This window comes from Erpetoichthys calabaricus, chromosome 17, assembly GCF_900747795.2.
Source record: "Erpetoichthys calabaricus chromosome 17, fErpCal1.3, whole genome shotgun sequence".
Taxonomy (NCBI): Eukaryota; Metazoa; Chordata; class Cladistia; order Polypteriformes; family Polypteridae; genus Erpetoichthys; species Erpetoichthys calabaricus.
In genome coordinates, this window is record NC_041410.2 from 92610803 (window position 1) to 92637684 (window position 26882).

General features: G+C 37.4%; 1 protein-coding gene across 2 annotated transcripts in view; it reads left to right on the forward strand.

The window, feature by feature from the left end:
- Nucleotides 1–26882, forward strand: part of lrrk1 (leucine-rich repeat kinase 1) — a 143614-nt gene that overhangs the window by 19604 nt on the left and 97128 nt on the right. For both annotated transcript variants that reach the window (XM_028823589.2, XM_028823590.2), the window contains exons 3-5: nt 15614–15780; nt 25217–25388; nt 26095–26274. In XM_028823589.2, coding sequence (XP_028679422.1) covers nt 15614–15780; nt 25217–25388; nt 26095–26274 — 519 coding nt within the window. The remainder of the gene's footprint in view (nt 1–15613; nt 15781–25216; nt 25389–26094; nt 26275–26882) is intronic.

Genomic DNA, 26882 nt, shown 5'->3' on the forward strand with positions numbered 1-26882 from the left:
ATATATTGGCTTTTTGAAAAGTAAATTGGAGCCAAGTTAAAATAAATGGATAAGGTTATAATCTTTATTAGGTAGCACACTATTTAACTAACAAAAAAAAAGAATTCTAAAGGCGCAGGTTTTGATAATGGTGCTTTAAAACCTAACTGTCATGTTTTATTGGAACGCACTGCCATTTCTTAAATCATCAAAATTATTTCTCTGCTAGCTGCATATGCTTGAATAATCTAATTGTGTATAGTCGGAGCTTCCAGAGTGAAAGCATATATTCTCATAAATGTCCACATTAAGTCTCTGTTTGTTATTTTAAAAACTAATTTCAAACAGAGAAAGCAAAATATAGCTGGGAACATATACCAATGTCAGAATGGCCTTTGACTGCAGCAGTACATTGAAGTTGGCATAAGAGCGGCTTTATGGTTGTCCTCATTTCTGACATACACTATCTCAACTTCTTGAAAACTGCCACTGGACTAATTTTGGTGAAACAAATTCAAGACCTCTACTTATCCAATTCATGGTCAAGAAAACCAAAGCTTCACTTTCAGCAGAATCACAACTTTTTTAAAAAGACATAATATTGTATGTAACAAAAAATCGGAGTTGTATTTTAAGTACTGCAGTGGAAATGTAAACATGTTGTAGTAATTCTGTTTTTTTATAAATATATGTTATGATACAACCATTCCGTAATTTGTTTTATTAAATTCAGGGTCACAGAGGGCTGGGGACTATCTGTTGAACTTTGGTTGCAAAGCAGGAACCGACTGTGCATTGGTGCACCAGGCTTTCACAGGGCACTCATTTCATCTAGAAGTTACAGTGCAAATGATTATAAGCACAAATCATGCATATTTATTGTTTAAAATTACTTTATGAATTAATCATGAATGGTTCTAAATGATTTGGCTAAAATAAACATCCTGCAGCACAGTCCTTGAATAGAGTAATTACTTTACATATACTTGACACAGAAAAATGTTTGCCAGTTCAGTTTCTGTGAAATTAAAATTAAAAATAAGTTGATCCATGAAAAAGTTGTTTGAAAAAAATCCTGCTTCTGATTGTGACAGTAAACTTGCACTTAAAATACTTGTGTTTAATGTCATGTGCAGAGTACAATGAAACAACTGCTGGCATGTCTCTCCAGATAATACAACACCAACAAGTGTCACTCACAAACGCATACATACATAGATTGTAAGATAGATATATAGATATATAATATATATACACACACACACACACACACTACATACAGTATAATAGGTAAAGTATACTCTGTGTGCGTGTGTGTGTGTGTGTGTGTGTGTGTGTGCGCGCGCGCGAACATATATATGTTACCGGCAATGTATGAAATGCAGGCATTGTATAGAATGCCTAGGCAATATATAAAATTCCTGCTGTTTTTGGGCAAAATATGAAATATCCGAATTATTTTAATATTATATACACTTTCCCTAGGCATTGTATGTAATACCTAGGCATTATATAGAATGACAAATGCGATTTAGGAAAAGTATTAAAAGAGTCATGAAAAGGCTTTTATTGAAAAGACGTATATGAAAAAGAAATACAAAATAAAGTATAGGACTTTCTTATTGAGGAAAACGAGAAAACAAAATATGAACCTACTTGTTACAACTGGGGAAACAAATAGTGAATTCTCCATCTGAGGCGAGTGTCGAAAGTCACGTGACATTGGAAACGTCATTAGCTGGGAGTATTTTATACTTTGCCAGTTTGTCTTTTGGCATTGCATAGAATGCCTAGGAAATGTGTGAAATATTAATCTTTCATACTTTGACGTCCAATTTTTGACATTCTATATATTGCCTAGGCATTCTATACAATGCCTGCATTTCATACTTTGCCGGTAACCTACAAACACACACAGAGTAAAGTTCCCAGGATCGGTCAACCGTATAGGATGTGGGTGTAGTTATCAACTGTGCCACACGATACTAAAAGATGAGTACAGGGAATGTTAATAGGAATGGCAGAAGTGCTAGGAAACGTGTATTGCATCTCCAGAAGACGGTTTTGACAGTAACTAAATGGGAATTGCTGTAAATTGCATAATAAATTGTTTTTTTTTTTTGTGTTTAACACTTCTGTGAAATTTTGGGTCTCCTGTCATATGAAATGTACACAAACGGACACATACGATATTGTTTTAGCATTTAGGGCCAGTTAGGTTTTGACCACAGCCATATACTATGATTTGAAATGACTTCATTTCCTTTGAGTGGCAGGTTTTTCATGTCTGGGCATAAATTTCCTGCAGCTTATAGTCTAGCGTTTTAGACTTGGAGTGGGCATGGCTGCTGCATTTTAAATTAGCTGTTTTCATAGCAACACTCTCATTATGTGGCACGCCATCATTTTATTTTTTACATGAAACAAACGGTCATAGACACGTGCCTTTGAGTGACGTGAGCTCTAGTAATTTTCAGATTTATTTTTGATTGCAGTTTGCATTTTGCATAGTTGTGTGTCACCCTGGTGGTGGTGGTGGTGTCACACTTTCCATCTATGGATACTTTCCTGTTGCTGGAGCACCATTGCTGATGTGTCTGATGCTGGTGGTTATTTATAAGCAAATAGTTGCAGTAATGTTGAAAACTTTGCCTAAAAAATAAATAAATTTGTCAAGAGAAAACAATTCTGGTTTGCCCAAATATAAAAGCTGCCCCATCAATTGACCCCACTTGTCACAGGTTTACACTTCCTGTATGTGTCCAAATCTCTGCCAATCAAGCAAAAAGTCATTCACTCCCATTTATGAAGATGTTCTTCTTGGTCACATTGAATTAGAGTTTAATTCTGCATGTGCCGTACACATTGAAGGGAATATGCTTTTGTTGTTTACGGTTATTCTCCACCATCCAGTAATGTGTTTTCTGTTTCCATCGTTGTTACTGCATTGGCCTACCAACAACAGGAATAATTGATTTAATGTAAAAATAATTCTGGATGAGATGATTTAAATCATGAATTTATTCAATCATTCATTTTTCTTGACCGGTTTATTGAAATTAATAAACAACCATTGGGTTGCAGCAGCCAATCTTGGCAGCATTTCATGCGATGCAAGGAACTAGCTCACGACAGAGCACCAGTCTATCGCAGAGAGCATTTAATAACATGAGGACAATTTACAGTTGGTAATTTAGTCCAGCACTCGCATCTTTGGGATGTGGAAGGAAAAGTGGAGACCGAGGACAAACATCCACACAGACCATGGAAGGACCTGCCACTCCCCACAGACCGTGACCAGTCTGGAGTTAAATCCCACGACTGTAAAGCTATGAGGTTGCTACATGGATCTCTGCTTCATTGTACCACTTTGCGCTTCTCATCAATATTTTTGTTCTAACAATTCAGCCAGACGTTTTGGGCTGCTTTCTTGTTTCCTGTATGATCCTATTAATATTCATTAATGAGATTTTTTTCTTCAAGATCTTCTTTAGACAGTGCCTGTTCTGTGATTTTTATTTTTTAGAAATGTAATCTGCATCCTATTACCACATTATGCACTGCCCTTCCCTCCTCCTAATCAAGTCTTGTTACTTCATTGCTAGTGTGAAGTTCCCTTTTGAAGTTCCTGTTTGAATTCTTAATTTAATCTAAAAGCACTTGTGGCTGAAGAGAGTTTAATCTTTGCTAGCAGTTCTGAGTTTGTACCTTGAGAAAAGCAAGCCTGATTGTACCATGTCAGCAATGCCTAATGGTGTTTCCCTAATGACTGGTGCATAAAATTTTTGTGCTAATAGGGCTATAAATGAAACGTTCACAGTGCAGATTTGCCTGGCACCGCACAAGTAGTGTATTGTGATTTATACTGCTTTAATGCAGCATTTCTCCCATTTATTATCTTAATTTATTATTATCATGCTGCTTCACGATCGTATTCATTTCTTTATTCCATTTGCAGAAACATCAGAAATCCCGTTATATGGACCATGCTTAGTTCACTTTAGCCAGCTTCTTTCTATTAAAAGTTATTGGTAATTTACTAACGAGAATATGAAGTATAAGGTGTAGCTGTTGTATCCACAGGCTAGGTTTAATAAGTTATTTTTTTAAAGCACTTACAGAAAGTCTATTAGGTTTACTTATCTGCAATTCCATTTATTTATAAGTCAATGCTTGCAGTTTTACTGAAGTGAAGATTACAAGAATTATTTTTTTTTTAACCTTCCATATTCATATAACAAAAGCTGATTATTGTCCTGTAATGGACAGGCGTGCTTTGCAATCACTGCTGCTAAGATAAGTTTGGGCCCTGAACTGGATTAAGTGGTTTAAAAATGGAGGCATGGATGTGTGTGTGTGTGGGGGGGAATGATTATTGCATATCTTGGCTGTTGACATGAAATGTCAAAATAAATACATTTTATGATCCGCCCAGACAGTCAACTGTGTAGAGTAAATATGTTGCAAGGTGCTTGAGAAATACATCAGGTGTTTTTGCATAAATGAAAGGAAAACTCATTTTGACACTAGTTTAATGTGTGTTAGCTATCTTAAAGTAGTATTCAAGAAGGATCTTCAGTAATACAAACCTGTGTAGCTGGTACATCAAGGAAGGGCATCCTGATGGAATCTTGCCACACCTTTTAATTAGTTGAATGAGGCTCGCACATATCTTCTTACCGTGAGAATAAGTTTAGGATTAAAGAAAAAAGCCAAACCGTAGCTGTCACCTGGTCCATCTTCAACAGGTCTTGAAGCACTACCTGAGTCGAGGTGACATACCCACTTCTTATTTCTCCAGTAACACCAAAGAGATCTTCCCTGACCGCCAGCCTCGTCTCTCCATTTTATGACCTTGGTATCCTCCTGCCAGTAAGCCTGTGCCCCATATTCTCCTTTCATGTTTATTTAGCTTCATCTCTGACTGAAGGTCATTTTGAACTCCATCCTAATGTCACTTCTGGCTGGCTCTAAAGTAGTGTTTATATCAATACAAAAGTTTGACTTCTGTATCAATAGCAGTATTTGGACCTCGGTACAGATACCAATACTGTATCATTGTAATTAATGTACAATTTCCTATCCCCTGTCTCACAGTAGCGTCCCACAATTGATGTGGAGTGGTCCCATTTCAGTGTCGCCTCTGTGTTGGAGCAATGTCCTTTCAAGGTTGCTGCGTGTCGAAGATAGAATTTTGGTGGAGGTCAAAGTTCCTTGGTGAAGTGCTGTATATACAGTCAGTCAATATCCAACCCACTATATTGTAACACAGGGTCATGGGGGGGTAGGGGTCTGCTGGAGCCAGTCCCAGCCAACACAGGGCGCAAGGCAGGAACAAATCCTGGGCAGGGTGCCAGCCCACACCCCCACACACCAAGCACACACTACGGACAATTTAGGATCGCCAATGCACCTAACCTGCATGTCTTTGGACTGTGGGAGGAAACCCACGCAGACACGGGGAGAACATGCAAACTCCACACAGGGAGGACCCGGGAAGTGAACCCTGGTCTCCTAACTGCGAGGCGGTAGCGCCACCACTGCGCCACAGTGCCGCCCCCATCCGAGTATACAGCATCTTGTAAAGTAGGGATGTTTTGGGGAGGGATTGTGGTTACTCTCCTTGTCAATTCTGCATCTTGTCGTCTTTATAGGACAATGTCCGTGTCACCCGTCAAGTCTTCAGCATGACTACGTGCTGCCCTGTCAGGTCTGCAATGTAATGAAGAAGGGGGAAGAGGGGCTTTCCATGTTGAGGCTGCAGTGCTGCTGTGTCGAGTCTGCCACACATCAAAGACCTGTACATGTAGAGAGTGTGCAAGGTCCTTGAAAACTACCATTTACTTTTCATACCAAAAAAAACACAGAAATGCTGGTACCATCTTAAAAACTGGATTTTTCTGTATTTTTTCATTGGGGGACACTGCATAATCCTACTGTAAAACAATTTTTTGTCTATAGACACACCAGCCTTGAGTTTCCCGCAATGGCTTCAGATGTCCCTGCACTATGTGTTGATCATAAAGGGTAAACGGTCATGGCCGCCTTCTGGGTTGCCTTCTTTAAACAGATAAATGGATCTTACTCTTTTCAATTAAGTGCCGTCTTTTGCACTTTAACGTGCTGGAGGCTTATCGCTAGCGTCTGGCCAGTTATTGTGGCTCTGACAATTTAAACAGACTGCATACCTGTAACTTTGGTTAAGAATGACTGTGTACTGCCCTTTTTGGCCAGGCAGCTATAGCAAACATGATAAACTGCATGAAAAGTGGGCAAAATAACCCTGGCATCTTCTACAACTCATACCCTTTATAGTTGTCAGGCAACATTTCCAGTTGCGTTGTTTGTCACCACTGTCCCTTGCTTACTTTGGAGCACCCAGGCAAATTACTTCTGGAGCAGCTAGTAATGGTGTCAGTTTACTGCAACATTGGTGCTTAGGATTCTGTCACTAACAATACCTAAATTAATAATGATGTACTAAAGACGCTAGTTAGATGTATATCAATGGGTGTACATGTGAGATATAGGTAACATTAGCAGATTTATGCTTATAGTCAGAGATTTTAGTTTTGTGTTTTTTTTTTTTTTTTTCTTTCTCAATCTCATATCTGTTATTTGTATATTTGTTGAAATAGTATACATCTCTCAGTTGGCTCTGCACCGTTAATAAACTGCATATTTACTATCTGTAGTGAGTGCATTTGTACTCCTGGGTTGTTTGTGTTGTTTTGTGCAGTTCACTTCAACATGTGCACCCTGGGGAGTCCGAGCAGGTCTTAGAGTTGAGCCTGGCTTTTCACATGCCTATATGGAGGTGGTGCCTGCATGATCATCCAAAAATGGGATATACCATTAGTTATTATAGAGAAAAGTAATTTAAGTTAAAAAAGAATTGTAAATCCTTGCAGTTTTCTTTGCCTGTAGTTACAAATAGCTATCAGGAGACAATAAGGCGGTATTACTTGTTATATTATGTGTTGATGGGGAGTTTGTTTCATCATTTTGGCAAAGTAGAATAATTGATTAATATAGAATAGTTTGCTTTGAAAGGCCATAGACAAAGGTGTAATATAATTCCTTGGTGACAGAATTGAGTTAGTCTGGTGGCTTTCACCGCCACTTGAGGAGCCCCACCACACCCTGTTGGAGGAGCAGCTCATCCAAAGGTGGAAAGGGCAGAAATCCACAGTGAGTGTAAAGGTAAGGTGGAACGGAGTCAGACCAGCTTTGATTCCATATAATGAGAAATGTCAGAGTATATTGAATGTTTTAGAAGGCTGTCCAGGAGAAATTTGGCAATTGGCAAGTAAAAGTTTGATTTTCTTATAAGCTCACAAAGTTTGGTTTTCAGTTGGTAGATTAAACTCTGGTTTGGGGGGGGCGGGGGGGGTGGGAGTTGATGATGGGAGGTGGATATGGGAAGCTCGGTTGTCTTGTTCATTGCAGAAACCAGCTGCTGAATTCCAGAGCTGAAAAATTCCTAAAATGTAGAAGGGTGTTTGTTAGGTTTATTGTGTATAGTGGTTTAGTTAGCTTTTAACTGTAGAAAAGTGTCGTCCTGCTTTTATCACCACTGTTAGTAATGTTGGCATAATACAGCAGTTCTCAAACTTTCGTATTTCGCACCCCCCTTTTCTACCTGGAATAAATCTGCGCCCCCCATCTATAAAATAGATGAGAATAACCCATGATACAAGTAACAAAGGTATGATACTCATGCGGTGTCGCGGTATCCTATCATTTATACTTCCATAAGATTTGCATGTGTTTGGCTAACTTCGATGAAATATTTGCAATTTATTTTTTTTAAAGTGCTTTAATAACTGTTAAAATGCCTTGTGTGTTTTTGGTAGTAATTCCAATAGCAAAAACAAAGAATAAATTTATTTATTCTTATTTAATTATTTTTTTATGTAAAGAAACGATTAAATGTGTGTTAATTTTTAAAAATCTCGTAAACGAGGATACCGATGAAGTCAATCTGCGCGAGACGAACATATTTTTGTCTGACAAATATTATACCACTGTTAGTTGTATCATGAAAATAACCCAATACGCAGTAAATTATTTAACTCAATTTGGCAATATTGGCTACGCTGCCAATGTGGTGCAGTCACGTCGCATTATCACCTGATCTACCGTTACCCGAATGTTCGCGACAGATACCGCTACGTCTCGAACTTTAAAGCAGGCACATATTAGTCATTAGATCTATGCCTTAGTAATGTTTTATTTTAATTTTAGTTATAATGCATTTGTTATGATTATATGCTTGCAAATTTAAAATTTGAAATAAAAATGTAAAAAATTAATTTTGATGTCTTGTTCATTTATTTGACACCCCTCCAAGGGGGCGCGCCCCACAGTTTGAGAACCATTGGCATAATAATTCTTAATAATAATTCTTTGCATTTCTATAGTGCTTTTCTCACTACTCAAAGCGCTCAGCAATTGCAGGTTAAGAGCCTTGCTTAAGGGCCCAACAGAGCAGAGTCCCTTTTTGGCATTTACGGGATTTGAACCGGCAACCTTCCGATTGCCAGTGCAAATCCCTAGCCTCAGAGCCACTACTCCGCCTCCATAATAGATTGTTTAGCAGCAGAGAGGGGATTATTGGGGCCCTGTCTCTCTGTATTACCACACTTTCTTCCCTGGGAATCCATGGCACTCAATATGGAATTTATCAGATGTCTCTTCCTGGCTGTCTCTTCCATTCATTTACATTTATTTGCAAAATAATGTTTGGGCTTGGAGTTCCCCTGTCTGTTTGTCTCAACTCTACAGTCTCGATTCCATTAAACTAAACTGTTCAGAAATGTGTCAGAATCTCAGAATAAAAGTTTGATTGCAGTAGTCCTATTTTCAATACTGCATTTTTTTCTTTGTAAAGTACAGTTAATTTCCGTCTTATTTTCACTGAAATTTAGGACATATTTCTTTTGTAGCTTTTCCTTGTGCACTGTGAGGTATTTGTGTGTGGTTGTGTTCCTCAGAGTCAACCAGCCTTTAAACTACTATGAAAAGACTGAGTAACAGTATGGAAATGATTGCTGTAATTGTTATGATTGAAACAAAAGTTCTTGAAGGTGTATTCAGATTAATTCTGTGCATATAATGCATGTTAGCCATGTACTGTATACACAGTCTAATATAATAATGTGGTGTTCTATACTTTAAAAGATCTTGTCTATGTGAATAACTCCCACTGCCAACCCACAGAAATGATTCCTTCCAATCTTTTTTGCTTCTTGGCTGAGTCCTGTGTGTCATAGAGATGCTTAATAATTAATCAAGGATGATGTAAAGGCATGAGGCACTGGGAATTTCAAATTGTTTTCTACTGTCTGCCAGGGTTTTTGACCTTCACAATTTGGCTTTAATGTGTGTTGTGTTTGTGTGCAGCATGCACATTTACCATTGAGCTGGTATGTGTTAAATAGCCAGCCATCCATCCGTCCTTTATAAAGCATGCCTGATCTATTTCAGAATCCCATGGCTGATCCCTGCCTGTCTGCAAGTCAGGAGTCAGTCATCATTGGGAATTCAGACCATTACAGGGCACACACGTTAAATTTAGCAGCATGAAAAAATGGACATTTTTTATTGCAGATTTGGTTGTGATTTTAGCCTACTGCAATACTTTGCGTGTTTAGGCGAACACTTCTACTTACAATGCAAACTGTAAACAAAATTATTTGCACTATACAAATGAAACCCATTCTCTAATTCAGGGCTCATAACCAATAATCTTGATTGAGAAAATAAAAGCAGTTGTTTTTATAAATTTACTTTTATTCATTCATGGTGAAAACTAGTTTTAGCATTAACTAACAGTTTAGACATTTTTGTTTTGTAACCAAAAATGGTGAAGTTTGTAGCACATCAGACTTGATTGAAATGATTTATTGTCTGCAAACGTCTACATAGTTCTTTGTCTTTGAGCTGGTTGCTAAAGTTGGATCTCTCTCAGTGAGCTACTAAAAGAATAATACCAGACATAATAAATCCAAAAATGTAACAAAACTGTTAATTGAGTAGAATTTATTTTTGCTTGATTGCATGCTGTTGCAATACAAACAGATGGAAATAATGAAACAAATCTATTTTAAGAAAAAATAAATAAAAACTGTTCAACACTGTGACACGGGCACCAGTGCTGCTGCAGCCTCACAACACCAGACCCATTGTCTGGGCACTACTTGTGTACAGTTTACACATTTTTACTGTATCTGCATTGGGTATTTATCCAAACACTCCAGTTTTCACACCACTTCCAAAAGACAGGCGTGCTGAGGTTATTTTGAAATTCTGTATTTACCCAGCATGAACAAATTGCGGGGTAGGTGTAGGCTGAGTGTTCCTTATAATGCACTCACACTCAGACAGTCCTGGGTTGCTTTTTTGCCTTGCATGCAATATTACCGGAGTAGACTGCAGCCCCTGTGACCCTGAACTGGAAAAGTGAGTCAGGAAATGCATGAATACAAACTAATATGGGGGCAGGAACGTTAGAATAGCTGCACAATGTTGAGGCATAAAGAAATGCAGCACATACAAGTTCCTTTAGCACTGAAAGGTAGTTTCTTGGTGTGTGTGTTTCTTTTATCGTAATTTGTGTAGGCTGCAATTCAAGTCAAATTCAGCTTTATTGTTATGTGTACTGAATACAATGAAATCCTTACTTGCCAGTCTCCTCGGAGTAGTGCCAGCAATACAGTACCAACAGAGGAGACACACAGACACTAACAAAAAATTAAATGGCATATCTACAGTATGTGCAGTGTATGTGTGTTTATGTATGTGCATAGCTGTGTATTTTATTTATCCATCTACTGTATATAAATGCAGTTTTTGTTTGGCTGTTCACTGACCGTATGATCTGTGGATAGACAGTGTGTTTAATTTACTGTTGTGAGATGGGACCAGGGTCATGGGATCTTTATGCTTCCTGTAGTCGATGTCCAACTCCTCGGTTTTTGTTGACATTAAGGGTGGCACCACTGAGCTGGCAGGCAAGCGTCGTCTCTGTAAGCTGTCTTATTCTTGGTGATTAGACTTGCAATTGAAGAGGTGTCGTCATCAAATTTAATGATGTGGAAGGTGGATGAAGAGGATGTGATGCTGCCATTCAGCATACGCAGTGTCCTGCAAATTAGAAGTCTAAAATCCAATTGCAGAGGGTGGTATTAAATCCCAACTTGAAATTTGGTAGTCATCCCAGATATGTCAGTATGGTATGGAATGCTAGAGATACTGCATGATCTGTGGACATTGGTGACAGCATGTAAACTGGAAGTAGTCCAAACTCTTCTGGTATATTCTCCTGAAAGTTCCCCTTCACCAGTCCCTGAAAGCACTTGATCACGATTGGAGTGAGTGCCATCAGTCTGTAGTCATTCAGACAATCCGCCTTTGTTAATTTTAATGAGATTCAAGGAACTGAGCTTGATTCTGCAATAGCTGCACTGTTCATTTTGGGAATGGTTTGTAGAGAAAAGCCAAGCAAAATGACACCTTTTATTGGCTAACTAAAAAGATTACAATCTGCAAGCTTTCGAGGCAACTCGGGCCCCTTCTTCAGGCAAGATGTAGTACAGAAACTGGAGTTCCCTGTGTTTATATACACACTCTAGGACAAGAAACAACATTGGTAAATCTTTAAATGAGAAATTTTCAATGTAAAAAATGAATAGATTCATTCAGGCTAGGTTTAATTTAACAAGAGAGAGAAGAACAATGTATGGTCAAGATCTTTGGATAAGATAACTGTCCAACAAAGTCTTTTTTGAAGTTTTGTAATGAGTTTTTCAAAACAATGTGGATCTGTAGACAGGTTGTCTGTCATTCTGAGAGATGTAAACAATCCTCATATCTGGCCATAAAACTCTTGTCTTTATTCAAGCCATGTTGTAATGTATTATATTTTAGCATAAGTTTAACTTCCCATTCTTTTTCTCTCTTGCTGTGTTTTGAAGTTGCCCATAAGCCCTGTGACTTTAAAGTCCATCTCACAGTGTCCATGGCTGTTGAAGTGTGCCGCTACAGGAACATCTGTGTTGCCATGTTTAATGTGGAACCTGTGTAAATTCATTCTCTGGCGGAGTGTTTGTCCAGTTTCTCCCACATAGAGTGCAGTGTCCGGACATTTCATGCAGAGAATTAGGTAGACTACATTAGATGATCTGCAGGAAAATGATCCCGATATGTGATGTTCAAGTCGGCAGTGTGGTATAACTATACGGTCTGTATCATAAATGTGGGCACATGTTTTGCATCTTTTCTGTAGGCATGGAGATGTGCCAAGAATGGTTTGGAAATAAATGTTTTCATGCATTTGGGGTGTGCAGTATATGCTAGCATACTGAGAGGTCAGGCTAAGTGTGACTGATAATACACTAAACAGTTGATGATGGATTTTGATCAACCAAAAAGCATCCCTGCCTTTCTCTACCAGATACTGTATGTCTGATTTTTATGCATTAGCTCAGCAACAGGGTATTGTGCAAAAGTATATGCTGTAAAATAAAGTTTATTGGTTTATTCTAGTGCAGCTGCTTTAGAAGTACACACTTTCCTTAATAGAAATTACTTTCACTTAGAAACAAATTATTATTATTATAGAATACAATTCAATCAGAAAATTGAGGATATCATAGCAAGTATGGTAATGTGCCTTGAAATCAATAAAAACTTAAACATTCAGTAGTCTTTTCAACAAATGTTTTGTTCCATATATATATATATATATATATATATATATATCTATCTACCCTTTTAAGGAGCTATGGATTGACCCTGAAATGTGCTTTTATTGGCTGGCATTCTGAAGGTGACAGAGATGTAAAAAGCTTAGTGAAATGTGTAAAATCTGTTACTTATAATAAATATTGCTTATTCTGCAATGCATGCTGCACAAGTGTGATTAAACTGGCCTCGTATTGGTAATATTACAGTAAACAGCTTGTTTGTTGGGCTACTTGAACCTTTAATGCTACTCTAAATTTGTGACTTTTTTTATATTGGATTGCATTGTGACCTTTTAGTGTCTGTGTTTTAGGTGCTGTTTATCACAGAGTTATACTCACTACTGCGTTTCAAAATGATCTACAGATATCTAAACCTAAAGCAATGACAATCTCTTTATATATATTAAATTAAGGTCACCTGAAAAGTTAAGGAAATGCAAACAAAAATTTATTTATTTTTTTAATTTTATTGATTTTATTGTAATCATTCCATACGAATAGATCAATCTTTACAAAAAAATAGGATTGAAAACAAATCAACCCCCACCCCTGAGAAAGAGAGCATGGCCAATGGAATAAAACTTAAAGCTAGGAAAAATAAATAAATTGATGAGTTTAATGGGCAGATAAAGATAAATGGAGAAGAAAAAGAAATGGGAAGAGAATATACTTCCTCAGTGCTTTAAGAGCTTATTCTAAAATGTTTTGGAAAAAGTTCTGCACAGATCCTCTAACTGAGAATTAGATTTTTTCCAATTTCAAGTAATATAAAACATCAGTTACCCACTGACTTAAAAGAGGAGAGTTAGGATTCTTCCAGTTTAGCAAAATAAGTCTGCGTGCCAATAGTGTAGTGAAGACAATCACAGTTTGTTTGTCCTTCTCCACTTTAAGCCCATCTGGAAGAACACCAAACACAGCTGTTAATGGGTTAGGAGGGATTGTCTGAAAGGCACTTAAAAATTTTTGTCCAGAATGATGTTAATTTGGTGCAGGCCCAAAACATGTGACCCAGTGAGACTGGAACTTGATTGCAGCATTCGCAGGTTGGATCTTGCCCTGGAAATATTTTGGACAGTTTTAAGTGAGACAGATGTGCTCAATATATAATTTTGAGTTGAATAATTGTATGCTTTGCACATATGGAGCTCAAATGAATTCTTTGCATTGCGTTCTTCCACTCCTTTCCTGATATGTTGAGTGAGAGATCCTTTCATCATTGTCCTCTTGGATCTTTGAAATGGAAAGACTGTAAAATAATTTTATATATTGCAGAAATGTTGTCTGAGTTCTCAAAACTGAGCAGTATTTTTTCCAGCATAGAGGAAAGTGGGAGATGGGGAAAATTGGGTAGGTTCTGTTTAACAAAGTTTCTAATTTGAAAATAGTGAAAGAAATGTGTTGCTGGAAAATTAAATTTGGAATGTAATTGTTCATAGTGTGCAAAGATGTTGTCTATATAAAGATCTCTTAAGCAATTCAATCCCAAATGTTTTCCAGATATTAAAAACTGCATATGTTTGTGAGGGTTGAAAAAGGTGGCTCTCATGCAGAGGTGCCACAGATAAAAGATTCTCCATCTTAAAATGCTTTCTACATTGGTTCCATATTCTGAGTGAGTGAAGCACAATTGGGTTATTAATATATTGGCGATAACTTGCATTTATACTTGCATTAGGAGCAATGCCACCTTCTGCCTTAGGTCCTTGGATACATGGATGTTTTAATTTCCAAATAAATGAGGTTATGGTTGAATCTAATTGCTTAAAGAATGATTTATTGATGTATATTGAAATATTTTGAAATAAAAAGAGAAGCTTAGGAAGGATATTCATCTTAACAACATTAATTCTTTCAGCTAGAGTGAGAAGAAGGGTTGACCATCTATGCAAGTCTTGCTTAATTTTTTTCCATACAGACGGCAAAATATTGTTGATAAAGAGCTTTGTGCTTACTTGTGATATTTACCCCTAGGTATTTAAACTATTTTTAACAATAATAAAAGGGAAGGTGTCCAATCTAATATTGTATCCTTGAGAATTCACTGGAAAGAGCACACTTTTATTCAAATGAATTCTGAGACCAGAAATCTTTTGAAATTCTGTAAGTGCTGTTAAGACTGCAGGCACAGTATTTTGTGGGTCTGATATATACAAAATCATATCATCTGCATATAGAGAAATTTTCTGTTCAAGACCTTCTCTGATAATCCCCATTATCTGATAAGCTGTTTGAACAGTGAACTGCCAGTGGTTCAATGGTGATTGCAAATAGCAGTGGTGACAAGGGGCATCCTTGTCTGGCACCACGTCCTAGTTTAAAGTAGTCTGAGCAAATGTTGTCAATACAAACTGAAGCTTCTGGATTGGTATACAGTAGTTTGATCCATGCACAAATATTCGGGCCAAACCCAAATTTCTCTAATGTAGTGAAAAGGTAGTTTCATTCAATCATATCAAATGCTTTTCAAAAATTTACTTTGTAGCAGACTTCAGAAAAAATTAAATATTCTGATGTCTGAAATTAATAATAATAAAAGTCACAGTTCAAAATCCATGAGCCAACCAGGTCCTAAAATCTAGGAGCTGAATGGGAAACTAAAGAGAACGGGATCAGATTAGCTGTCTAGATGTTGACTTTTTTCACATTTATTTTTATTGTATTCTTAGTGGCAGTATAAAACATTTTGTGATGTTTGTTTTTTTTTTCCTTCTCTTGGTGAAAGGCAGTATTAAAATAAAGATGTAAAAAAAAGCTACAAAGTATTAAAAATGTGTATTACCCAGACACGATACCAAAAATGTGATCTTTTTTTGTGTCTAAAGGTTTAATGTTGCCTGTTTACCAAGACAAGCCATTTGATGGATTTTTTTTTTCTTTTGTAGATGATGAGGAAATGGGAAGCAAGCAGTCCTTCCCAGGCACTGCCACACTGACTGAGTCGCTGACAGTTGAAAACATACAAGTCACTTACCAAAATGGTGATATGAACAAAGCACAGACCCTCATCCAAGTATGCTGCTCTGAAACTGAGGGAGCCTCTCTGGATAAGGTAAGAATGTTAGAAACTGGAGTTAGACTGTGGATTCCATTTTGCACCATGCATCCTTGTTCTTTAAGTTGGCACCTTGGTCTTTCTCTCATAAAGTTGACTGTCTGGGTTTTTTTTAATAACTGCAATTTGTATTCTTTTGCTCTGGCTGTCTAATGTTACAGAACCTCACATTGCTACAAATGTAATGAATACAATAAACGGTTTATTTGTGTTTTGTCTTTTTTTTTTTTCTTTTTAGTACTACGAAGCAACACTGATCCTTAGTAGATCTGTTTCTTCATTGAATACTTCTGCTTGTTTTTGTGACTGTCGCTAATCTGGGGCAGGGAAAGAAATACAAAGAAATGAAATGGCACAACTGCCAGTGTTATTTAAAATCCACTGATGTCTATTCAGCCATTATGTGTGTATCAAGATTCAGATGAGTGAATATTTCACAGCTGTCACAAGATCCCTTTGGCATAATTATTTTAGAAACTAAACTGATGAATGTGTTCCTTGTTTTAGATAACTAGAGGAACGGAATTGAAAAGCTATGCATGGTGTATTAAGCATTGACTGTTTGTTTAGTGTTCTGAGAGTGGCTGAAAAAAAAAAAAGTCAACAAATGTCTATTGTGTCTCTCTGATTTTATTTTTGGAACTTTTGGAGAAAAAAATTAGTTCTTCAAAATATCGTAAGCAAGGTTTCATATACACATGCATAGACATTCAGTATATTCTATCATATATAAATGCATATGCATACTGTACTTGTATATGAGTCTGTATGTGTATAAATAAATAGCTGATGGAGAATTGGTTTAAAGCCAGGCCTGGTATGTGTAGTTTTTGCATTATCTGCTGTTACCTTTTTGATTTTCTCCAGGTGCCAAAATTTTTCTCCAACATCACAAACAAGATTAGTTTCTCTGAACAGCCGCAGTGTGAGTGAGTGTTTGTGTGCTCTGTGATATGTTGTCGCCCAGTCAGGGGTCTGTTCCTTCTCTGGTTCCAAGGCAATCTCTGACTCCCTGTGTCGCCTTATATTTGAATTGAGAAGGTTAGGGAAATGAGATACCGGTAGATGGAAGTAGTAATATTAATACATATAATAGCCTGGAGAAGCACATTTGAATGTATGTGTATATACAGTACATGAACAGAGAAAATGCTGCTTTGAAGGGCACTGTCCGTACATGAGGAAACATTTTGGAAGTGGTGATGTGGGTTCTAGAGAAGCGTGAAAGTGAGTACAGGGGTATATGGTGGTGTTTCACCCTGGCACAAGGCTGTTTTGGATGATGGAGATAATATAACAATAAAGACACACACACGTATAATACATGCAAATGCATAGTACATGAACAAGTTTTAAAGAATCCATATTTTGATGTTTATGTGAATTAGCTCACTGACATATGTGGCCGGCCATGTGTACTATAGTTATGTGCTGGAAAATCTTCAATGATTTTTAGGCTTCTAGTGTTTGTCAGTTCTGCACTTTTATTTATAGTGTGAGATATAGATATATGTGTGTGTGTGTGTATGTGTGTATATACGTATACATACATACATACATACATACATACATACACTGTAAGAGCCAATCTTAGAAAGTTAAAGCTTTGAGTTAAATTCATATTAGTATTTGCTTACTTTGAACAGAATATAATTTTCTTTCATACGCAATGGTATAGTGTTTTCCCCCTATAAGTCAGTAAGAGAGAGAACTTTTTCTTGCTATAACTGAGATACACTGTGCTAATTGTTTCTTAGAAATGGGATAGGTATACAGATTTCTGACCGTCGTTTTGAAGTGATTTGTAACGATTTGAAATGTAACAAGATTTAAGATTTGAACAGAACTTTTCCTTAGCAAAATAAGGAAAAGTTCTTGTTGTTTTAATTTTTTCTTTTTTGTGTGAACTGTTTTACTTTGAATTGTAACTAAAACTTTTAAAAACGAAGATATTTTGTGTGTAGAATCAGAGCGTCAGGCTTTTGTTGAATCCCTTTTTTATGCTAGAGCTGCTGAACTTTGGTAAATTTTGGAAACAAATGCAGCTACATACATGTGTATGTATGTGTGTTTGCTGTGGCAGTTGTATTAGTTTGTTATAACTATTATAGATTGCAGTCTCTTTATGCAGTACCATTAACTCCGCAAAAAAAAACATAGTTTCCAGTTTGGACCTGAAATTGTAAGGTGCAGAACAATCTACCAAAATCAACTAATATTTTAAAGAAACCATATACTGTAATGGTAATTTTTTTTATCCTTTTATGTTCTGTTAAGATAATTTGTTTGCAGCTTCAGACAAATGACTCTTGTGTTAAATGGAAGAGTCAGCCACCTATCCATCCACTTTTAAACCTGCTCACCCTCAGTTTGAAGTCTGTGCCTGTCATAATGGGAGCAAAGCAGGATCCATCCCTGGTCATGGTACGAGTGTGATCCATGTAGTTAAATCACAAGGAAAAGAAAGATGTGTCTCTTCCACAATAAATCCTACTGTAGTATTTTGGATAGAGGGCATTATTAGAAGATGCGGTGTTCCTACCTTACCCTGTTGTTCTGAGCTCTGGACAGTAACGCTCCTTTAAAAGAGCACATATTTAAGGTGATAAAAGAATACGGTGTGTGAATCTGTGGTCGAAGGGGTTAGCTCAGTTTTTAGCGGACCATGGATTGGAGTGTAATTAGAGAGTTCGGTGTGGCCTAATTTTCAAACCGTGGGGAAGGGGCTTGTGTTGGCATCAGATGGGCTGCTTCTTCATTTGTGTACCACTAATAATAAGAGCTGTTTTGTGTCATCCTACTCGCTTCTTCAATGTTTGCCACTTTAATGCATCTATTAAGCACAGTTTTGGAGCCTTTAATCAAGTGTGTAAACAGACTAAAATGTGCTCCTGGCGAAGTAAGCACACACACAAATTGGCCTAACTAGACACATCAGAGAAAAGATTGACTTGTTTCTTAGTCAGTTAATTGGGACTATTTTAGGAAACTAGGAGTAATATGAAATGGAGCTTCTCAGTAATGTACAGCATGTGAGGCTTGTTTGAATGAATAGGCCACCTGTGTATGAGGCTTGTTAAGGTTAATCAAATTTTTTTGGTCATGCATTATGTTATTTAACAGTTTGGTATGTAGAGGTTCACTTTTTTGTTATTGTGGGTCAATGAATATATTGAATAAAAGAAATCTGCTCATCATTTTTAACAATTAAAGTGAACTGCTACATTTGAAACTAACGGTCAAGCAAGAAAAGTAAGAACTACTGTATATACATTTTTAAATGCAAAAGTCAAAGATTCAAGACTATAGAATTGCAAAAGTGATAATAATATAATGCCTCGTAGGTTTCAGTAGAGAAAAGAATGTGCTGATTGGCAGAATTACATAGAAACGCATACGTGCTATTATTTAATATGGGAACCTCCCATAAGTACACAGTTGAGTTAAGGTCTGGTCACTGGGAGAGCTATTGTTAGAGTTAGAAGTTAGAATATTCATACTGTATTTTGAAGTGATGCATTCAATTGTGGTTTATAAATTCTAGGTGCTTACATGTCTATACTTTTTTGTTATGTCGAAATGATGACTAATATCGTGCATTTTGTAAAGCATGAAGTGTCTGAGTTTTAAAAGATGCACATGAAAACCCAAGTAAATTTGACAAAGTGATGTAAACAAAGAGCAGTGTAGCCTTGAAACACCTTGCACTGCGCCAGTGCTGCACATAAGAAACCAACACACAACTGGTTGAGATTGCTCATTAAGACATTAATCATTTTTTTTTCTCTTCTTATTTCTGACTATGCTTCTTTCTTCTGAAGATTTAGTGTGACTGCTCATCTGTCTTTTAAGTAAATTGAGGCACATTTAGCCTGTATGGGTTTCACAGACAAACTGACTGAATTACTAAATGTTGTATTTAGCAACTTGGAAAATGTCTGCAAACATGAGTTTTGAGTTATCTATAGAGAACAATTTTTGTTGTTGTTATTGTTATTAAGCACAAGAAGCGTTGGTGATTGCTAAGGTGCAGTGTGGGATGGCAGTCAGTTTTTTTTTTTTTTTTTTTTAATAAGTAATACAGCTGAACTGAATATATTTTTTAATTGTGCCTCATTGTTTTAAGCAGTATGTGTCAAGTCTGCAGAGAACTAATATGCAGACTGCATGTGAAACCTTGTGTTGACTGAGGTGTCTAACTGAGCATTGCTGACAGGGATTTTAAAGCCATTATAATAAAAGAAAAGCAAATTAGTTATTTTCTGTTGTAATTAATAAGAGAGAAAATAATCCTTAGGTTACTGGAGAAATTTTTAAAAATCTGCTATTAGTACATCTTTAGATCTAAAAGTAGAGCAATGACGGAAAAATCTATTTTAAAATACATGGTGATGTGCGAGTTTAAGTAGCAAGAGGCTGTCGGTTTTGCCAATGACGATACCAGCTTAACACTTCACATTTACAAAAAGGCTAACTTTGGAAACGGTGTGCAAAAACAGATGTGTATAATATGGCAGTATTGCAGAGGAGTAAAATAATGCCATAATGAAAGTGAGGACAAAAAAATATATTTTAATTTGGAATGTCTGATTTTTGCTAATGAATGAAACTTTCATTTAAATAATTCTAGTTATATGTGAAGAGTGACATTAAATCTCACAGTTGTATTGTATATTATTTAAATCTTAGTTGTAGTTCTTAAACCATTCATAGCTTGTAGTCTTTGAATGAGGGTTTTGTCATCCTGGAAGATTTCCTGATATCTGAATAGTAACGCTTCTCAATAAAATGACTGTCAGCACGTAACGGTTTTCTTTGTATTCATAGGCATTTATTTTGAATTGAATTGGTGGACAGAATCCATGCCAAGAAGCTGCACTGCACTTCCTAACAGGAGTGGGGAACGAAGCATTCAGCCTGCAGGCGTCTTTGTGTATAGGACAGTTGTACTCCTCTGTTTGTTGAGAGCAAGATGAAGGACTGACTCTGTTTCTAGGTGCGTTTCCATATAATATGAAAGCACCTACTGCAGTTGCATATCTCTGTTGGCACAAAACCGCTCAGCTCATGATGGACTGCGTTTGTTTGTTTGTTTTTTAATGGAATTTGGGACAGTTTTTTGAAAGAGTTCATTTTCAGTGAGATACATAAAATCAAGTGTGCAAATTTTTGAAATTTCAGACACTTGCTGAAAAGCATTAGCATATTTTCAGACTGGGCGGCACGGTGGTGCAGTGGTAGCGCTGCTGCCTAGCAGTAAGGAGACCCGGGTTCGCTTCCCGGGTCCTCCCTGTGTGGAGTTTGCATGTTCTCCCCGTGTCTGCGTGGGTTTCCTCCCACAGTCCAAAGACATGCAGGTTAGGTCGATTGGCGATTCTAAATTGACCCTAGTGTGTGTTTGTGTGTGTCCTGCGGTGAGTTGGCGCCCTGACTGGGATTGGTTCCCTGTCTTGTGCCCTGTGTTGGCTGGGATTGGCTCCAGCAGACCCCCGTGACCCTGTGTTCGGATTCAGCGGGTTGGAAAATGGATGGATGGATATTTTCAGACCTAGGATTAGTGTACAGTTTCACATTTACCTCGAAGTGTTGCTTACATTTGTATATTTTCTTCTCTTTTTTTCATCCAACAAATGTTTCTGATGACAAATCAGTAAAACCCTTTTAGAGTAGTGTGCACAGCTTCTGCTGGTTTGTGCCTTGTACTGCCTGTAGAAGTGGCAGATGGAACTTTGCACAAACCTCTGTCATATTGGCTCATTTCTTCTGCTGCCTGAGTCATGGTGGGTGACTTGCATGATTTCTGTGACTGTAAAACTATGAAATGCAAGCAAATTCACCTGTCTAGAAATGAAATGAAGAAGAACGTGCTTGTGATGCATAGGTAGGCAACATGTAATGCATAACGTGAATAAATGTGTAGTCAGAAGTGACGTCACATTAAAAACAAACAACCATACAGCTGCATTGTCTGCACATCGGGATTCAGGATTTCTTGGTTGTTATATTTTAAACAGCAAAGTGCCACAATGACCTGATATCCATTATGGCCATTTTTTTAACTGGAGACCACTCCATCAGAGACGTCTTTCAAAACGTTTTAGACAGTTGAACTACAATTAGCCATAGACTGTCCGTAACCAACAGATGATAACAGCACATTTGTCAGTGACATTTTCATGATCTGTATTGCAATCTGCTGTTTTTATGCAGGGGCCAGTCTGCACGAAGTCTTTAACTACATGATATTGCTGTTAAATAAAACATGGCTTTAATGTGGTCTGCTAACATCCGTAATTGCATTCACTGTTCGTTTTGAATGTGAGTCACCGTTACCTACATCTATATATTTTTTGTTCCACTGTACAGTTGACCACTGCTTGTGTTCTTTGAAGCAAAGATGATATTTAAATTAAAATATGTTGTTTATGCACAACCATAGCATAGCTTGGGCTATGCTTCAGTAAATGTCGTAAAGGAGTGACATGGAGTCATTTCAGTACAAACGTACTTCTATCTTCTTTGCACTGAATCGATGCTCAGCCATCATGGTCAAGGTGTAGACACTTCTGTCTACTGTTGCTCCTAGTTGATTTCTTTCTCTTCAGGTTCAATTCAAACATTCACTTAGCCAGAGTTACTGGTAAGTTGAGTAAGTTAAAAAAAAGTTGACTAGGCTTTCGCCTTTTAATATTTTGAGAGTATGAAGATACACTAGAAATGAAATGAAATTTTTATCAACTCGAGTGGATAATGAAGATTAAAAATGTATATGGTGGTATTCTAGAATGATCTACGTGTTCTACTCGGCCCTTACAGGATCTGCAGAATCTGCTTTTAGTTCTAAACCTTTAGGCCTAAATGGTTCATTGCTGTCAGTTTTATTGCGTGTTGTTCTGCTGCTGTTGACCATTTTGTGTTTTGGAGTTGACTAGCATTGTTTCAGCAGATTTTTCTCGACAGATTTCTGAATAGACATTTAAACACGTGACTCCTGTGAATTGTTATCCTTCAGATCAACTGACTTCATACTGTGGAGAATTGTTTTCTTGTGCAGTGCAGGTAACCTGATACTAGGTCCGCTCTCCCCCACCATAGAAATGAAACCAAAGGCTTAATCCAGTCTGTTTTTATTGATTTTGTTTCCCTTATGAAATCCGTCCAGATCTGTGATTTTTAAATTTTGTAAATGGTCAGACCTGCATAGCATTCACCGGAAATTACCTTTTGACAAGAAGATAAAAGGAAGTAAGGGTGAAGATTTATCAGATAACAAAATCTGAAAAAACAGAAGATAGATAAGTGGGCACTGTATATAAAATGCATTTTGTCCTGATTTAAAAGAACTCCACAAGGACAAATGACTGGACATGAGATTCAAACCCAGGTCCCTGGATCTGTGAGGCAGCACTGTGAACTACTGTGACCCATTGTTTGTCCCTGACAGAATTAAAACTTAAAATAGATGTACAAATTGAGTGGCAAATAAGTACAGTGGTTTGTGCAGCATTGCAAATAACTGGGGACAAAACAATTTAACACACAAGAGTTGGGGCAAAAAATATTACTAAATATTGTAAATGTATGACTGTCCCTATGATACTAAAATGTAGCTTTGATGCTCTCATTCCATCTCACTTTTACATATTGACTGTGCTGTCGTTCTTAAAACAAGCCACTACTTTGCATGTCTGGCTACAGTGAAATCTGCTGCAGACATTAAGAACAATACCGTCAGCACGTTGGGCCATCACTGTTAAACACGTCCGTTCACCCACCATTGAAACATCAAAGTTACCTTGGTTCAAAACACAAATGGGTCAAATACCTTGAAGGTATTGACAGACTTCCCAAATGTTTGCTCACAGTGGTGCCATTGCTACTGATAATTTTCATGGTGAGTATCACAAACGTAAAAAAATAGGATAGGTACATACTTTGTTATTTATTTGTAAGATGTCCTGCAAAACAAACTTCGGCCCTTAATGATGAGTCTAAAACTACCACCATGGAGCAGCACCATCTGACGTTCTTGTGGACTGTACACACTTTCCTTCCTGCTCTGCTCCAGTTCATCCTTGTGATGTCACCCTCTTTCTTTTGCTGGACCCATTTTCAAACTTGGTTCCTGTCCAGTTCACCTGATACCATTTATTCTTTTTTTAGTTCACGTTGCTGTCAACTTGTTGAGCCCAACTCTGGCCATTCCAGTCGGCAAGCGATGTGTGTGGTTTCTCCGGGATCTGCACTGTCAAGCTATCTACTGTTGTGCTACTTTCATGACTGTGGGTTGTGATGGGTCACTGGCTGAAATCTGCGGTTATGAAATGGAAAACCCAACAACAGTGGATTTGAATTTTTCACACAAATACCATTAGTAAAGTAAATGTAGTAATTTTAACATAGAATTGCACAAACAGTTGGCCATTGATGGTCCATGGTATCTTTGACTTCAACAAATATGTCCTCAGTATTGAAACACATTGACCACTACTCGCTTATATTGAGCATGCTTTCTTTTGATTGGATCAATATATTGCTTCTTTATGGATAATAAAGGAAATTGAATCTATACACTATATTTATGTTTTAGTGCCCATGTGGTGGTTCTAAAAGTTGCTGTCTGTGATTGCCCCAAGTGGCTGCAGCTGCCATCATATCCTAGAACCCGTGACCGTTGATAGTCATGACTGGGACAAATCAGTGGTGAGGGATTAAGCGAACTTGAGGCTTACTTTGCTCAAGTAAAAAACAGAGTTAATTCACTTCATAGAGTGTAAGGTGCCTTCGTGAACGGTTCACTTCATAAGTGAACATTGTATAAATTATTATTAAAGACGCAATCCCACAGTTCTGCGTTTTTGAATTGAAGACATGATTTTTGGCAAGTGAATGAGGCGGGCAGATGGATCTTCATTTCAAAAGCACAGAATTGTGGGCATGCATCTTTAATAATACATTTTATTTTGATAGTGCCTTTCCTATTTTACAGAAATAGAGTATTAGTGATATTTTGGAAAATAATGCAATATGTTTTGAGCATACAAATGGATAAAGGACATGTGCATTATGCACAATGAGTTTCAACATGGACATTTTCACACTAATGTCACTCTGGTCACCATTGGGTCCCACTTAATCTGAATCTTTCTTATATCCATTCTTCAGAAAAACATGAGATTAAAAAATTTTCTCTGCCAGCACTACAAGGTCTATGGGGTAAGTAACATTAAAAAAATAATCCTGTTTGGGTGGCATAGTTCAAAAAGCGGCAGCTTTACCTTGTAGTTAGTGAATGACTCACCTGCCCTCTAGTGTTCAGTTTAAGTATTGTGTGAGGTTTGAATGGTGGCTTGTTGAGGTAATTTTTTTTAAACTAAAGAAATAAAAATATTTGTAGAATCAAAAATACCAAATTGTATGTTCTTTTGTCTAGCATCATCTTCTGGGAGTTGCAGCAGCAAATGGCGATGTGGTGTCTGTGCAGTACTTGCTAACGGAAGTTAAAGTGGAGCTGTCACAAGAGCTGGCCGATGATAACCCAGCTGTAGTAGCTGCTTATTATGGGCATAAGGACATTGTTAAAATGCTTCTTAACTCCGTAGCAGGTAAGCTACCATCCTGTTCCTTATTTATTGGTTGTCCTACTTGAAGTGTGTTTCATTATCAGAAAAGGGGAAAAATCCATTATTGAAACATGCAGATTTCAATGTTGAGTTTTCTGTTTTTAAGTACATTAATATATTTCCTTCCATCCATCCATTAGCAAACCTGCTTAACATACATCTGGGTCATCAGTTTGGTGCAGTATTAGGGCCTATCCCAGCTAAATTGTGTGTACAACAGAGCCAGTCTCAGATGGGTACCCAGGGCATTTTGCTTGACTCACTTAAGCACACACTTATGGCCTCTCTGCCAGTTTAGAGTCACCAGTTAACCTCACTTGCATGTCTTAAGGTGGATTTCTGCCAGCATCCATAAAGTACACAGAGAAAACCCAAATGGACAATCAGAAAATGTTCCAGCTCCACACAGACGGTGCCCGGCACACCACAGGTAGCACATTTCAAGAGGAGTGTGCTCAGTATACAGCAGACTATTTCCTGGTCACTTCTATGTGGATACGAGTGATTTAACAGAAGGGCAATGAGTAAGCAAAACACTCAAAAGAAAAATCATAAGTAAAGGAGGAAATACAGCAAAATTTCAAAAATTATTTTTGCAGAATCTGTTATTGAATATGTTAAAATACTTTATTAGTAGACTTTTGGCTTGAGGTTGTAACTCAGAGCTGTGTATTTAATATATTTTCAGGGCCGTGTCTCAACAGGGACTTAGTAAATTGGATGATGACGGTGGCTTGTCAACAAGGACAACTAGAAATTGTCAAGCTGCTGGTGCATAGCTATCACGCTGATCCTGAAAGCTGTGCCGTCCGGAAAAATGACTTTGCAATCATTACAGGACTTCCACTTTATGTGGCAGCCCAAGCAGGTAAGATATACAACGCCTGACAGGCTAATATGGAGGGTTATCATCAGTTACTTTTTAAGGTAATCTTAAATTAGATCAGTTGGTGTAAATATTTTTTCAAGTTTAGTGCCACTTTTTAGTGTATTTGTTGATCTTTAGGAGCTTTGCTCGGTTAATTGTAAGACAGCCATATACCATATTTCGAAAAAGGACAGTGGAGTGATACTGTATATATTACATAGATTGACCATTACAGTGGTGGAATGTCCGTTTCTCGTTTGGATAAAGGGGTGACACAGCTGTTGACTCAGTTTCCCTGATCCAAAAGACTGGGTTCATATTCCAGTCATTGAGTGCGTTTTACATGTGCTTTAATAACCCTGTTATTCACAGAGACTGTATTTCAAAAATGACATTTATACCCTTATTCCAGTTAGAGAAACCAGGATGTTGATCTCTAGGTTAACTACTGTAGGTTAACACATGTAGGTTTCTCTGTGAGTAACACTGTTATGTGGCCATTTAAAACCCCTAACCTGGTTACACTTCAGGACTTCGTAGGCTGTGCAAGTGTTAGATTTGTACACATACCCAGCAGCTATGGTTAGAAGAACAGTGGAAGCATAGAC